The sequence below is a fragment of the Hydra vulgaris genome, chromosome 09 (assembly GCF_038396675.1).
Source record: "Hydra vulgaris chromosome 09, alternate assembly HydraT2T_AEP".
Classification (NCBI taxonomy): Eukaryota; Metazoa; Cnidaria; class Hydrozoa; order Anthoathecata; family Hydridae; genus Hydra; species Hydra vulgaris.
In genome coordinates, this window is record NC_088928.1 from 43417501 (window position 1) to 43435490 (window position 17990).

Genomic DNA, 17990 nt, shown 5'->3' on the forward strand with positions numbered 1-17990 from the left:
CCTTAAAGTACTTTTAAATTTATTAACTTAGTAAAAATGAAATGAACAGAAGAACTAAAATTTAAATCAAAAATTGAAAATAATAGTTTTTTTTTTTATAGAGACAACAATTATATGAGTACAAGGTGTAAGCCTTTAATATTTCCGTGACAACAATTATTTGAGTACTAGGTGTAAGCCTTTAATAAGCGTAATTACTATTATTTTAATTTTGCAAATAATATGCAATTTGTAAATATTGATTATAGTGTTAATAAATTATGTAAATATTGATAATATTGTTTGAAGTATTTAAAACATTTAATTACTACTAAAATGAAAATTACTAAAATATATTTGATAAATATTTAAAATACTTTGAACAATTTTCAATAAATATTTACAAACAACATAGTATTTGCAAATTGAATGTTTATTAAAATCTTAAATAAAAAAGTTTTTCTTAGTAGCATAGGCTTACATCAACCGCTAAACTCATGTATTTAAAGAAATGTCTTTTACAACAAGTGCTTTTTGAAATCAACTCTTTTTTTGGATAGAATTGAACAAGGTTAACATAAACAAAGTTATATTTAAAAGTCATTTTTGCAGCACTACCTTTAACTGGGTTCGTGGGGGAGGTTACTTTAAAAATATTCATTCACCACCCTAGCCCCCCCCCTCCCACTTTTTACTTTTACAGGGAAAAGAAAAGCAGTATCCTTAAATAAACTCTGGGTTCATCACTGTTGCTCAAACCAAGTTGCTAATTTCTTCATGCCATATTTTTCCAAAACATCCGAAAATTTCAAAAATTAATCCATTACATACCTTATAATTTCAAATCTTTTTCATACTTGGTTCTCTCCCGATTAGCTTGTTGGTTTTTTACACAAGAAATACATCAATCATCAAATGTCAGATCCCCTTAATAAAAAATAAAAAATAATTTTCTATTCAAATTTAAACAATATCGTAATCCACAAATATGGACATTAAAAACCAATTAAACATATTAAAATTAATTACTATCTAAAACCTGTTGAAAATCTACATATATATGCATAACAGAAAATAAAGTATCATAATTGAATAATGCAGCCATGGTGTAATGACTAAAGTTCTGGCTTTAGAACTAGAGGTCTGTGGTTTGAAGCTGTATATGCATTATTGGTAAGGAAGGAGAGATTAACTTCTTGGTTAAATGCTATTCTGGGGTGCTCTGTGATAAGACTATTAGGCCTTCTTGGAGCACCTAAATATCTAATAAAAAAAAGTCTTTTTCTCTTTTGGCGCAAAATAATCACACTGAGCAATGAAAGCAGAGTTATAAAATGAAAATAAATTTTTGTAAGGAAGATAATCACAGAAAAGGAAAATAATATAGGAATAACATTATTGAAAAGCATAAATCTAAAATACAAAGTAAAAAAGAAAATAATACTGTCTTTGTATAACTCCTTAATATTATACATTTTATTATTGTAAATTTCATTATTGTAAATTTCATTATTGTAAATTTTAGGACACAGGCAAAAAAAAGTTAAAAAACAATTTTGTGGGAAAAAAATATTAAAAAAAAATATTTCTACAGAAATATAGGTGACTATTAAGTATTATAATCATTTGTATCAAAGCAATATAATTATTGGGAGTGGTGAACTTGACCTTCTGAAACTAGTTTTTTAATGTCTGGATTGATTTTTGAGGTAGATAGATATATCAGGTTACCAAGAAGTATCAGATTACCAAGATTGTCAGTCAGAGTTGACCTATGTTTGCTTTTTATGTAATTCATTGTAGAAAATGTTTTTTCACAAATGTAGGTGGAGCCAAATTTACAGACAAATCTAAGTGCCATATCATTGAGTTCAAGAGAGTCATTTTTGGGAACAAATTTCCAGAATGATTTCAGATCTAGAGCAATTGGCGATAAACACAGTTCTTGAAATTTGCTTTTTAATCCTGTGTGATTTTGAAACGCAACACAGGTAATCTTATTTTTAAGTGTTGGAAATAAATGAAGATTTTTTTATGATAAACTGTCTGTAAATAATTTTAACTTGGCCTTAAAAGCATTAATTTGGTTAAATAATGTTGGAAATAAAATGTTTTCACCTTGCAAGTTTGTGTTCAAAATATTTAGGTAATTTGTTATATCCACTAAAAATGCAAGGTCACATATAACCATTCTTTGTTTTTAAGAAAGTCACATTCTAATGGTTATTCGTTTTTTGCTTCCAAAAGTTGTAACACTTCATTTATTAAATCAAAAAACCTGGTCAACATTTGCCTTTTGATTACCATCAAACAGAACAATGTAATAAGAGTTCTTGTTGTTAATTTGTTCCATTTTCAAAAAATTAATGAAATTCTCTTTTATGAAGTGTTCTTGCTCTTATTTTTTTAATGCAGTTTTAATGACATGGCCAAACTCCATATCTTTTGTGCTGTGCTCAAAAGATATGGCCAAACTCCATATCTTTTGAGCACAGCACAAAAGATATGGAGTTGGTGAATAATGCAATGATATTTAAAAAGTTTTCTTTGTAAATATTTTTCAAGAGAAGAAACACATCCACTGTGCTTCCCAACCATTGCAGGTGCGCCATCAATGCAAATATTATCCAATTTATCTCAGTTCAGATTGTGACCGTTAGTATTTTGATTTTCAATACATGTTTTTAATGTTTCAAAAATATCAGTTCCAGTTGTTGAGATTTGAAGCAGACATAAGCCAAGAAGTTCTTGGACAACATCAAAGTTATTGTTAACACATCTTATGTAAACTAATAATTGAGCATTGTCAGTTAAATCACAACTTTCATCAATAGCTATTGAAAAGTACTTTGAAAGCGAGGAGACAACAGTGATTTGTTTTGATACATCAGAGGGCATTTCTTTAACTCTTGGTACCACATTTTGTTTGGTACATTGGTACCACATTTTGTTTTGAGTTGGCAATGCTTCTTCCCAAACTCTGCAACACTTTTTGCACCTCTTGATGTCTTTGTATTGTCTCGATTTTTTTTAACGTTGCGCTTGCTGAGTTTCATCTGAAGCTTCACTGAAGTGAATTTTACGTTTCTTTAATTGCTTTGACTTTTTGGCCTCATCGCCTTGCTTTAGTTTCTTGAGTACCTCAGATGTACTTAGACACTAGCCTTCAACTCTCGGAATGCTGACTCTTTTGGGTTTTTTTTGCGGGTCGATATGGTGGCGCTGCAAAACATTTTTCAAATCGCCTTTGAGTCTTTCTGTGAAGTGTTGCAACATTTGATAAGTGTTGCAACATTTGATACACCAATGTCAAGAACCCTCAGAGGGTTCTTGACGTTAGTGCTGAGGGAGCACTCGTAGAGGTTCTTTAAAAAACCCTATGTACGGGTTCTTTGGAAGAACCTTACGGTAAAGTTCTTTAAAGAACCCTAAACGGTTTTTTGAAGAACCTAAGAGTTCTTCCGAGTTCCGATAAATTTTCCTGAGAGGTTCTTCAAAGAACTCTTAAGAGAACATTTTTTTTAAGAATTGATTGAAAAGCTTCTTTAAAGAACTATTTTTGAAGAACTACTTCAAATTCAAGACATCTGACTGACAAAATAGATGTTCAGTACACAAATTTTGAAACTCCTAACTGGTTGTCAGAAAGTTTTGTTGACAAAAAGTAAAAATTAAAATGCAAGACCGGAATTTTTTTTTTGTTACTTGATGACTGCCTGCCCCAACCAAGCCCTCAGTCGATGTGGCAGCACTCCCTTGCGTATCAAGTTATAAGATAGCTGATATAGCAACAGTCCGTTGCGAGTCAGGCTATTTGTCAGTCGATGTTGCAGCACTTTGTTGCGAGTCAGGCTATAAAATAGTCGATGTAGCAACACTCCATGCATGATTTACAGTAAAAAAATAAAAATAAAAACATTTTATTAAATAAAATTCAGAATGTTTTTAAAAACATTCAGATTGTTTTTAAAAACATTCAGATTGTTTTTAAAAACATTCAGATTGTTTTTAAAAACATTCAGATTGTTTTTAAAAACATTCAGATTGTTTTTAAAAACATTCAGATTGTTTTTAAAAACATTCAGATTGTTTTTAAAAACATTCAGATTGTTTTTAAAAACATTCAGATTGTTTTTAAAAACATTCAGATTGTTTTTAAAAACATTCAGATTGTTTTTAAAAACATTCAGATTGTTTTTAAAAACATTCTGAAAAACATGGTCAATTAAATTTGCATTTTTGCCGATTTTTTAAAAAACGATTAATTTGTCATTAATTTAATAGTTTTTACTTTCTGACAACACGCAAATGTTGAACGAAAGTCAAAAGTAATTAAAAGTGACGTATTTGTTGGCATAAGAATCATTTTTTTCCTCCGTACTCCCAAATGCAACAATCTATAGAACTATACAAGCCATCCCTAATGAGATATCAACATCGTTATGGTATTCAACTATTTCTTGGCCATCTATTATAATACTACAAAATTTTGATGTCAGCTTTTGAGCTCGGGGGATTGCAATAGTTGGTGTGTTCTGCCTTGGGGTGTTGTCAAATGTAACCAAGGTTTCAACAGACTCTTTGAATAACCATGGCAACAAAAGAATAGCTCCATTTAATGTAGCTAAAATAGTAAAATAACAGAGCCATAGAAACAGAAACAATTAATTTAGCTACAGTTTTTTGAAAAGCAGAAACCTTTTGTACTTAAAATGTATTACCTCTCTTAGTGCTTTCATCAATTTCACGCTCTATTTCAGCAAATATTTTAGAAATAAAATCTTCTTTTCTCTTTAACTTTACCAAGCTTAAGATTTTATCATCCATACACTTCATCCATTGGTGAAGCTCTTTATCAAGATCTTTTCCAAATCTTAGTTTCATTTTGCCAAGAAGCTTTAATATCATTACTATAAAGATTATTTTTGAGTTAAAACAAAAAATAAAAAATAAAAAAATAACAGTTAAAAGCCTACCAATTGAGCAGAGCAGAGCCATGGGTATTTAGCTTTTAGATCAACTGTATGAACATCAAAATCCTTTGCTTGCATAAACTAACTACGTTTTTGGTGATCAATGAGTATATTCATGTCTGGACAAAGTTTACAATATTCAATTAACATATCTTGATGATGTTGCGCTACAGTAAAATCATCCTCATTGATAGGTAGAGAATGTGGCTTAAAAAAGTTATTTTTTAATAATTATTTCATTTTTTAAAATTATTTTATCTCATTTTTTTAAAATTATTTTTTAATAAAAGCTTAATTTTTACCAAGTACTACAAGCTTCTTCATTCTCAAGACAATTTTCTGCACGTTTGCGTCCTCTTGATTCCCAAATGTGTTTTTATGGATAGCAACAGTCTCAATATTAATTAAAGGCACTCTTTCTTTCTTGAACTTATTTTTTAGACTTTCCAATAGTGTAGACTGCCATTATAAGTATATTTATTTGACATACATAGAGATTATATAAATAAATATATTATATACATATACTGTATATATAGGCATATATCTATATGATATACAGTAAATATACATTTACACTTAAAATATCTCATATATTCTAATTATATTATATACTTCATATATTTACATTAGCCAAGCAACAGTCTTTTGCTTCAAAAGCTGCAATAACTGCTAGGTTCTAATGGATCCTACTTAAATGTTCCCAGCACCAGTATAACATGCTTCTGATGCACTACTAGGTACACCAAGTACAGACACACTAATAAACACAACATTTTTATACCACAAAGGTATTTGTTAATTGTGTTGAGGAATTTAAACTGTATCAAAACTTACTTTAAATTAACTTGTTGTGCAGGTGATGCTTGAAGATTCTTTATTATTTCCAACAGCATAACCTGCTTTCGCATTGTTACACATAAATTCGAAACCATTGTTTCCGTTAAACTCAACAATGTTTTCAATTTCTTCTTCTACATTAAAAGTAAATTGTTACTAATATAAATGCTAAACATTGTTATAAATATCCAACTATAATTTAATTTTAAGCTTTAGGGTTAAATATCTTTACTTGATTGATATTGAAAAATACCATAGGGCTCAATAATACCATCACAATACCATAGGGCTCAATAATTTTATGCAAATTTAATGTTGTAATGACACTAGAGGGTTCTTCCTGGGAATTTTTTATATTTCATATTTGGTATAATCATATAATGGTAATTTTCCCGTTACCCGGGAAAATTACCATAATTTCCTGGGAAAAAATTAAAATCAAAGCCTTTTGGCAAAAATTTATTTAAAACATAAGTGTTTGAGAGTAATGTAAGAGTCACCATCTTGTATTGTATATGTATCTAGAAGTTGATAATCACAGACTTCTGCTGGCAAGCATATTGACAAGGTTTCATCTTCTGTAACTCTGAATGCATGCAAGTGTTCATTATATTTGTTACAAATTAGCAACTTTCCGGAAATGACCCAGTGTTGACGAAATTGAGTAATATTATAAACTTTAAAAAATAAAGGAATTCCTTCAGAATGAAGTAAAGCTAAAATAACTGTATCATGCACATGAAATTGGATTCTATTTATAGCGATGGCATTACACTTCCAAACTGTTTCCTCTTTATCAATAATATCATTAGAATAAAAGGCAATAACTTTTCCTGAAGACAAGTTGCTAAACTATCAAAGGTAATTGAACATAGATTAGATGTTTCATACTTTTTATTTTAAAAATCAAAAGAACACTGTCTCAGCTGATGTCGCTTTGCAAGAGAATAACCTATATTTTTAAAATTTTAAATGGAAGAAGCTAACTTTTTGAAATATAAATGTTTAGCTTCAAAACGCATGCACCATAAATATCTTAGTGGTCTATTTTGACTAATCAAACGAGCATAATGGAGCATGAAATGAAACTTGGGTGTTAAATCATCCGGGAAAAGTTCAAGAAAATTTTGCAAAAACTACTCCACTAAAAATTGAAGATAAGAAAAAGCAGTTTTTGAAATTTTTGGAGCAAATACATAATCAGTAATATCTCGCAGCTGTTAATACAGTAACCAATACATATTAGATATTGGTATGCGATTGCCATTCATAAACGGTAGAAACTGAAACATACACAACTTCTGTGATGCAGAACCAATAAAGTTAATAGGCGCACCAGTACGGATAACAAATGGTACTGGTTTGTTTTTTCTGTCATTTCTGCCAATTTCGAAAATGTTAAGCTCTGTGTTCATTTGTTCTATTGTAGTTATCTTCAGTGCTTTGAATTTTAATAACATCAAACTTATTAATTGTAAAATTGTTCCTTCTAACATATCATGCATGATGTCTGGTGGGAAAGACTGTACAACATTAAAATATGGTAAATCTAATAAAGGACAGCATTTATCAACACCATACACACTAGAAGAAATGTGACCTGGACCAGAAATAGCAGCTAAATGATAATGATACATTTTATCGGTACGAATTGTTGTATTACATTTGCCAAAATTTTATTTTTGTCAACATAAGAAGTCATACAATGACGACAAAAATGACCAGAGTTAAAAACACGGCAAAAACCAGCTAGTGCATGGGAAGAAAGATCATCAGCAGATATAGTTGCAATCCCTCCAAAGAATCGAACCTGCTTATTATCAACTTTAACTAAAATACCCTCATTTTGCAATGTCAGCAAATCCCGAATTAAAGGTATTAAAACTTGCTTGTATGTTTTACATTTCTCGATATACATTTCTTTAACAAAAATACATAAATTTATATTCTGAAGTTGTGAAATATATTGTTCTTCGATGTTACCCAAGAAGAAATAAAATGCACAGAGTTTATGTTCTGAGTGATGAGCCCCAATCGGATTACATACTTCAAATTCATCGCAGTATAAATGGATTCTTAATGCATTCTTGTCTTTAAAAATGACATGTTGTTTACAATTTAAACCATCTGAATATGAATATAGCAAGTCTTTATTAATTGACATATCTATTTCAAGTTTTCGTTTCATTGAATGCCAGATAAGCTCATTTTCGACTAACTTTTTTAATAATGGCAAAATGGGCACATATTGAAAGGTTTCACAACTTGGTTTTTTTAAACCATATTCTTGTTGATTTTTATTCGTGGAGTGTAATTTTATTTCAATTGGCAAAATAAGTCCTAAGTTTCACTTACAAAATGAAATAACCTTTTTGCTAGAATTGACCACAGATAAAACTTTATCTAAAAGCAAATCGCTATTTAAAAGTTGATTTAAATCACTATTATTAATAAGGTTTTCCCCAAGTTGCTGCTTTATTAGATCACAAAAACTATGATTAAAATATGTCAACAAAGATTGAACTTTGTTTGCTAATTCAATTTGAACAACAGACGGAATTTAATGTTTTTCTGCTATTGCAACTACAAACATAGTGTAATGTTTCTGTAAATGACTGAGTAGATTGTCAAGGGAGGACAAAGATATGAAACCTAAATTAGAATCCAAACTACTAGTTGCTCGACTGCAGTTGTTAGTGGTAGAATCAATAACAAGGTCTGCAGAAGTGTCACCAATACTATCTGCTAAAATGTGGTTTTCCATTGTTTCACTCATAAAATTATCTGGTTCATTTGTTAATATTCGAGGTGTGCTAAAAATGAAACTATGCTTTTTGTGCATATGGTGGCATAAACATTTTACAGATTTATATTTGGCAGGACAGCCATCAATATTACACAATAGGAAAAAACCAGGGGTGTGTTCATGCATGATATACAAATGTTGTAAATATTTTTGAATAGAATACTTTTGCATACCACATGTACAACAAGTAAAACATAAGTTATTATTACATGCAGCCATTTAAAAAAAATATTTGCCAAATACAGATATAAATATAAATTTAACATCAGTATAATTATTACTAAACAAACATTTAAAACTCAAAACTCTTATCTAACCAATTATTTTTTCTCTTAAATCACCAAGACCTTTCTGCTCTAAGTGCGAACAAACTTCTTCAATTGACCAATTTATCATTCTAAATTTTAACTAAAAATTCAAAAATAATTGTACTTTAAATTTGTTTTAACGACAATATAATACCAAATGCATCGGCATTATATTGGAATTAAATTACTAAAATTAATTTTGGATGCAGTAATGCTGTTTTGAAATATAATGTATAGAATCCAAACATCATACTGCCATTATGATATTTGGATTCCATACAATGATCCTAACGTACATTGATTCTAACATGTTTCAAAATACAGTTAGATAAATAGTAATCATTAATGATTACAATTAATACAAATTATGTTTTGTAATATGTTGGGATCCAAAATTCATGCTGTATCCAAAATTAATTTTACTAATTGATAAAAAAAAATCGTATTATATCGTATTGTAAGCTAATAACTATTGGCAGCATTTTGTTTCAGCATTCATGTTTAGTCATGTTTATAAATCCACGTTGTAATCAATTAACACGTTGGGTAAAAAAATATATCGAAAAACAAAATGGAGTCTTAAAAAAGATTAAAAAGTTTTTGGAGAACCTTAATACTAAAATTTCTAACAATTAATGCAATGAACCTTAACGGTTCTTAAAACTTCCTTTAAAAAATTAGCCTATTCTTTAAAGAATCATTTTGCAACGTGAAGAACCCACAGGTTCTTTAAGTTGGCTCTAAGAACCTTAAGGTTCTTTGAGGAACCGCCGCAGACCCTTCAAGAACCCTTTAGATTTGCATTGTAGGCTGGGATGAGAATGATGAAGCAAGCTCGGTTGAGGATGATGAAACAGACTTGCATGAAGGTGATGAAACAGGCTTAGTTGAGGATTATGAAGCAGGCTCGGATGAAGATGATGAAGTAGGCTGAGATGGTACTTGAAATGTTTGAGCAATTTGTAATTTTTTAGATATATAGCAAAATTTTTTAGCATGTTTACTCTTCCCCTGAAAAACATTTATTTTGGTTTTTACTCAACTTTTTTTCGGAACTAGCAAATTAAATTTTGAAAAGAGAATCTTGATTGTCATAAAATTTTCTACAAAACAGCCTTTTTTGTTTATTAAAATTTAATTTTAGTTTTGGGAGTTTTGAAGTTGATTTTTTAGAAAAAAATTGTTTACACCTTTAGATAGAGCACAAAATTCTCTACAAAATGGTGCCTAGCATTTTTAAAGATTAATTGTTTTAGCTTTCAATAAATGCAAAAGAAATAAAATTGCTTAACTGTTCACTTTTTTTTTTTTGTTTACTCTTACCCCAGTTTATTCTAAACATTATGAAAACTCCTTTGTATAAAAATAATCAGAAAACAAAAGAACTTTTTAATTACTTTCTTTAATATTCAATGAAAGAGTTAACTCATTTAATGCGATTCAACCCTTTATCACCAGTGGAGTTTAAATTTTACCCTTTATTCTCCTAAATATCCAAATTGTTTAACAGGCATTTAAAAAGCTTCTGCTGGCATTTTTTTTCCTGCGAATAGTGGTTTGGCCACCACGGCTATACCTCATCTTCCTAAAACTGTATATGGATATCAATAATATATCAGTATATGGATATCACTAAAATAACAATAACCGTGTCCTACTATATTTACTATACCAGAGTAAACTCAGACTAGAATTAAATTTGTATGAATAAAAATTGCTTATTTTTATGTTATTTTGATGATCAAGAATATGGTCTTTAATATATGGTCCCTATATATAGTATATGACATAATTACAGTACATGATTTAATATATGGTTATTTTTTTACAAATATGCAGTACAATTACATGCATAAGTACCTGCATAATGAATGATTATAATAAACTTTTCCTCTCACTCTCTTATTTTTATCTACTTAATGAAAATTTTTGTCAAATGATTTCCCTGACAAGCTCTGATTTGTTAACTTTTTTTTAAATTTTCAGTATATGGATTCAAGTTTTTAACAGAGCTCAAAACAGATCAGCATTATTACGAATTCCAAACTCTGCATTTTGTATTACGAGTTCAACAATCCATACAAATGAAAAAATTGATGTTTTGCTTGAAGAAAAATCTGACTACTGGATCAATGTAAATATTTTTGTTATTTTGGCATTTAATACTATAGTTAAAATCTATACAATAAAGTATTTTTTATTTTTATTTTTTAATTTTTATTAAGACTAATATGAGCAATAAAATTGTATTAAACCATATTACCTTATTTGTTTATTATTACTTGTTTTAAGGTATCTAATGCCCTCCACTTCTTGCCATCACAATATAGTAATGAAATATCATTTATATGGATGTGTGAAAAAACCTTTTTTAAGCATTTATATAGATACACTGTGACAACAGATAATGAAACACAAGATGTCATGGAAATAAATAATAATGAATATATTATTCGCTATTGTCAAATACTAGCAGAGCAACCTTTGACTCAAGGAGAATGGGATGTTGATAGCGAAACGGTTTTTGTTTTTTTTTACATTATGATTTTATTTATCCATGTTAATCATGTTATTAATTATGTTATGTATTGTTTATCTTATGTATGGAAATTTAATTTCCTAATCTTTAAAACAAAGTTTTACATTAAGAGCAAAAAACTTTGATTATTATGGCAAGGGGCAAATTAAGCAATCCTGCAATCTTGAAAGTATATTATTTAAAAAAATTGCAATGTTTTAAAGCCATGTTGATGCAAAATAAGCTGGTCAGACAAATATTGCTTTTAATTATTTGTCTGTTAAATCAGACAATCCTAATTTTAAAATTAACATGTGTACTTTTTATTTTATGAGTATCAACAAGAAATGCTTGTCTTTTGAGTTCCTTTATTTGTTTATGCTTTTAATGTTGATTAAAGAACTAACAGGCTTTTATTTATCTCATTTCTATTTTTTTTTTTGACTTTGGCATCTAACAATAAGTATTTTTATACTGTAGTAGTATTACCTGGATTATCATTCTGTAGTAATATAACCATATAAATGTTACAGTACATAACAGTAATGTACTGTAACTTACTGAAACATTTGAAACAATTGTGTATATATATATATATATATATATATATATATATATATATATATATATATATATATATATATATATATATATATATATATATATATATATATATATATATATATATATATATATATATATATATATATATAGATGTAATGACTCGTGCATGATAGATTATCACAGATAGTTACAAATCATCACTTTCATTATCACAGATATAACTGAGTACATTATCACATATACTTATACTATTTCTTAAATTACTTTAACACTTTACTAAATTATTAAATTAAATTAATTATTATCTTATTTAACTATTTAATGATCATTAAATTTTTAATTGTTTTTTATTTAATATAATAAAAAACTTAATCATTAGATTTGGTTGGATGAAAGAAACAACTTAGTTTATTTTTTGGGTACCAAAGATACCCCTTTAGAAAAGCACCTGTAAGTTTTAATATTTGTTCATGTGTTCTTCACCTGTAAGTTTTAATATTTGTTCATGTGTTCTTCACCTGTAAGTTTTAATATTTGTTCATGTGTTCTTCACCTGTAAGTTTTAATGTTGCAACTACTGTACTTGCTCATGGGTTCTTTACCTGTGAGTTTTAATTTTGTAATTACCATGCTTGTTCATGTGTTCTTCACCTGTGAGTTTCAATGTTGCAATTACTATATTTGTTTATGTGTTCTTCACCTGCAAGTTTTAATGTTGCAACTACTATACTTGTTTATGTGTTCTTTACCTGTGAGTTTTAATTTTGTAATTACTATATTTGTCTATGTTTTCTGGATTTTATTTTGAGTATAAAACAATTTTGTGAGTTTATTTTTGAATATTTTAGTTACTGCGTTTCTTTGTTAAATCCCCAACTGATAGAACGAATGACTTTGCTTGGTTATTCTCATGCTGTCACTCTAAATAAGGTGAAGGATATAATACATTTATTTTTATTATTTTTTTAAGCAACAAAACCTTTTTTTAATTTTGCAGCTATTTTAAGTAAAAGAACTAAAGTTGAAAATTAAATTAATTTTGATTTTACCAACATTCTTACAATTTCTTATTATGATGCAATCTATTTTAAAGTGATTACAACAACTTCATCTTTGATAAAATTTGTATAAGTTGAATTGCTGGTACTTCTCATTTTTCATTTTTATCATAGCTTGACATAACTAATTAATTATGCCAAAAGTTAAGCAAAAGAGAAACTTTCCTTTCATTGTTGCAGTTGTCAAATTTAATGACTTCAAAGTTATCAGTTTACATACATAAAAAAAATATTAATGCTGTGCTAATTTTGGCATACTAAAATTTTTTATGTTTTTTGAAAAAAAAAAATTAAATTGAAAGAAAATTTGTTTATCATTTTGAATTTTATCTTTAATTTTGAATTTTTTGTTTATCAAGTTTGAATTTAAACAGTGGTTTGACAGCATTTGCAAAAACAACTGTTTCAAAACAATTTTTTATATATTTACATTAGTTTTGTTTATAATACACTCTATTTAATTGCCATATCGGATATAAAACTTTTTTTTTTTTACCACTTTTAACCTTTTTTCTCACTGAAGATTAAAGATATTATTTGGTTATGCTGTTGCTGTTTTTTTGTTTTTCCTTTTGAAGGTTTCTAATTTTTCTAATGGTCTTCACAAATTGAATTTTTTTTAATAATTTTTTTAACAATTATCTTTTCATGAAGTATTTTCATCAACTTCTGTTCCTTATACTCTTATTTTGATTTATAATCAGACTTTGATTTATAACAGAGCAAGTCAAAAAAAAAAACAGCTTATAATCAAGTTCCTTTTGTTTTGCAAATTTCTGGGTTGCTGTTTTTGTTTTTACTTATTTCATTATTCACTTGAACTCATTTGAATAAAAAATAAAAACACTCTTTGGAAAAAGGTACACAATCTGTACACAAGGTACACAATCTGTACACAAGGTACACAATCTGTAACATACATAATAATAATGAAAGTTTTACAAAAAGAAAATGAAAAAGAAAATAGCAGAAATAATAAATATATATTGTTTAACTGTAGTTAGAGAAAAACCATTGCAAAATGAAAAATCTTTGTCATAGCTTATACACCAAATTAACAGTGTTCGAATTAATAGGGTTTCAATAGTGAAATATTTAAAATAATAATAATCTTTATAGTATTTATAAGTAATTATAGTAAAAAATTTGTAAATCACTGTTTATGTAAAACTATTTAATTTTTTTTTTTTTTTGCTGTAATGATTCTCTATACATAGGTTGTATCTGTCTAATACCAATATATTTATTCAATTTATCTACTGAAGCCCCTACAAGTGTCTATTTCAGGATGACATCATTGACATCTCTTGCATATCTAATTTTGCATTGATTTTTGTGTGTGTACACACACACACACATATATACATATACACTACTGTCCATAATTATTTGAATAACACAAATTTTTTTTAAAGATGCTTTTAAAAATTTTATATGCAATTTACTAACTTTTTAATGTTTATTTTTGCATTATTAAATAATTTAAAAAGTATAATAGTATTTTGATTAAAATTTTTGATAAAAATCATAAAAATAAAAATAATGCTAAAGTGGGCAAAACTACAAAGTTTTTAAATCTTTTGTTTCAATAAAAGGTTGATTGTCTGTAGTCCTTGAATGTATGATATAACAGTGTTTATTATTGACTCTGACATATAGTAGATGTTTTTTTTTTTTTTTTTTTTTTTTTTTTTTTTTAGATTATTCACCTCCCCAAGGCCCGCGGGGGGGCCACTACAGTCGAGGAGGCTACTCATTTTTTTTTTTTTTTTTTTTTTTTTTTTGTGTGTGTTTTTATTTTTATTTTATTTTTTTTAGTTGTTATTCGTGGTACAACCCTCTCTCAACTCTTTAACTCCGAAACACGAACCTTTCCGAGCAAGGCCGCTGCGCGGAGAAACTAAGTTGAAATGTAGTGTTAAGATGTGGGACAGTTTTGATCAGAATGCCACAGGTGGCATTGTAAAAATAGAGAGAATAATGAAAAAAGTAGTTTATTTGGACATTTTTAAAAAGTCATGCTATACCTTTGGAAAGTTAATAGAAAGCCTTTCATTTTTTAGAAGAAAATGTATTTTTCAAAATATTGAATAAGTTAATGGAATTAACTTATTCAATATTTTGAAAAATACGTTTTCTTCTAAAAACTTTAAACTTTATGGGATGAATTAAATTTCAAAAATTAATGCCTAATGATGCAAAAGATGTTAAAAAAAACTTATTAGTAAGTGGCATAAAATGAACTTCGACAAATTGGATGAGTTCTTAAGTAGAATGATAAGAACTTGTAAAGCAGTTGCTAAGATTGACTAAATAGGCAAGTAAATTATAGCTAATATAATGGAAATTTTAATTAATTTTTATGTGCACTTAATAAGTAAGAAATTAACATATAATTCAAGTAGATTTTGTTTTCAGTTTTTCTCTCAATAGTAAGTAAATCTTGGTATTTATAATAAAAAGTGTGGCCATTCTTATACATTAAAAATAAAATAAACTATTGACAGAAAGTTTAAGGCAGGTACTGAATTTTTAGAAATAAGTTAATAAGTGAACCCTTTCAAGTTTAATTCGTTCTCTAATTGTTGTGTTAACAAAAATTAAAGATTATGAACTATATTTTATCAAAAATTTCTAATTTTAACTAACATTTTAATTAAATTTTTGATTCAACAATATAACCTTGTTTGTTCTTTACTACCGCTGCACAGTTCTTTGTCATACCATTAAATAATTTACAAAGTGTTTCAGGTTTTATTGCGTTCCATTTTACTTGCAATATGTGCTCTGTGAAGATGACTGCTCTTCTCGCACCTTCATTATTCCTTCAATTCTGTGAAGGTTCCCAACCTTTTCTCCATTCCTCTGAATACCTTTTCCCTCCATATCTGCGCACAAAAACACAATGTTTTGAACCAAAAACTTCAAATTTGGACTCATCAGTTCAAAGAACATTTCTCCATTGTATAATTGACCGATGTGCATGTATTTTAGCTCATTTTACCCTTTTTGTCTTATTAACTGACCTTAATAATGGTTAATGAACAGCTACACGCCCATGCAAGCCAAATTTCTTCAGTCAATCCTTGACAATGGAAGTGGTAATCTTAACATCATTTAACTAATAATACACAGACCTGATTTTTTTCGGTGGTGTATCTTTTATTTGATAAAGGCATTTTTTTATTTCTCTATCTTGTAATTTATTAGTTTTTTAGGTCTTCCGGAGTGTTTTTTACTTGCATGGGCACCACTTTCTTTGGGTTGCAGCACACAACATTTTGAAATTTTCATTTTTTTTTTATATTTGAACTTGTGAATAGTCTTCTTCATGATAAGCTATAATTTTTTCTCTTACATTAAATTTTTTTACTAAAAAAATTTTAGTAAAGTTATTTTCAGTTATTTATTTTCTTTTACTTATTTTTAACAAAAAATGGTGTAAAGTATCACTGATATACCATAAACATAAACTTAATCATAAAGACACTCATTGAAGTCAAAAAAACAAACAATTTCAATTTATTTGAGACTTTACAGCATAAATTTATAACCTGCCTCAAACTTTCTGTTGATACTGTACATAGATATGCATACATACGAATTATGTATTTTTTGATGCTAACAAGTATTTTATGTATTAAAAATTTCTTAAGTCTGATTTTTTTCAGGATTGTACATATGCAGTCATAGTATCTTCTTCAGTATCTTCATTTTCTCAAGTCAACCTGTGTAAAATTAACAATACTTTACAAGAAAAAAAGAAGATATTTTTGCAAAGTATAGGTTGGGTGCAATCTCCAAAATGTAATGTTTTCACTTTCGCACAAATTTGCAATGCATTGTTTTTACAAATAAATGAAAAGAAGCAGGTTTTTATTTTATTTGTAAAATTTTACTTTTTAGATGTTCTTCCCAGCTCCAGGAATCCTGAGTTATTCAGGTACAAGAACTCTCAAGGTTTCTAAAAAAATTATTTTTCAAATATCTTTATTTTTTTTTTTCTTTACAATGAGTTATATCAATATATTTATCTTTTAAGTATTTTAATCTTAAATATTATTCTTAATATATTTACAGCAAAAACACAAAAATTAAAAAGTATACTATCAGTAAACACACTAAATATTTTAATAATTTCATATGCGGTAAAGTAACTGTATTAAAGAACTCTTGTATTTTTTAACACAGCACAAATTTTTTATTTGTTTTCATTTATTTTTGTAAAATCAAGTGGATCCCAGAGTAATGAATCTTACAAATCTTAATTAAATTTCTTCTTACGAACCTTAGTAAGATTAGTAAGGCTTGCAAGATGTGCAAAAAAACTAATAAAATCTTACTAAGATTTGTAAGTTTTCGTACAAATCTTAGTAAGATTTGTACGAAAACGAGATCTGGAATTTAGAAGGGTTAGAATAATTACCTAATAATCTTATAGGAATAAACTTGCATAAGTAACTTGTTGTATTATATATTATATGTATTACATAAAATGAGCACTGTTATATTTTTAGTTATACATTTTTTTTGAGAACAAATTAATTAAAGTACTTAATTGTTTTAGTTATATGCATATGCTAATAACTAAAAAATTTAAGTACTTTAATTTGTTCTCAAAAAAAAATTTATTACTAAAAATATAACAGTGCTCATCTTAACATCATCTTAACATATTAACTTTTAATATATGATTCAACAAATTACTTATGCAAGACTAATCATATAAAACTTTATAGACTAAAAATTTTTTACAAATCAGAATACAAACACAAAATACAAGTCCACTTAAAATAGATTGATAGTCAGCAATTGATAAAACCTTGCAATATAAGTTTTGGATTAAGTTTCATCTGATTGATATTGTTTACAGATGTGTCAACAAAGTATTTTACAATGGCTTCTTTAAATTTTCTACTAATACACAAAATTGTTTAGGGTATC

General features: G+C 27.6%; 1 protein-coding gene across 7 annotated transcripts in view; it reads left to right on the forward strand.

The window, feature by feature from the left end:
- Nucleotides 1-17990, forward strand: part of LOC101237474 (dipeptidyl peptidase 8) — an 87837-nt gene that overhangs the window by 31692 nt on the left and 38155 nt on the right. For all 7 annotated transcript variants that reach the window (XR_010640863.1, XR_010640864.1, XM_065805813.1 and 4 more), the window contains 6 exons: nucleotides 10893-11040; nucleotides 11199-11426; nucleotides 12368-12438; nucleotides 12837-12918; nucleotides 16718-16853; nucleotides 16953-17006. Coding sequence is in view for 5 of the 7 variants with exons in the window: in XM_065805813.1 (XP_065661885.1) it covers nucleotides 10893-11040; nucleotides 11199-11426; nucleotides 12368-12438; nucleotides 12837-12918; nucleotides 16718-16853; nucleotides 16953-17006 (719 nt within the window). In the remaining 2 variants the exon portion in view is untranslated. The remainder of the gene's footprint in view (nucleotides 1-10892; nucleotides 11041-11198; nucleotides 11427-12367; nucleotides 12439-12836; nucleotides 12919-16717; nucleotides 16854-16952; nucleotides 17007-17990) is intronic.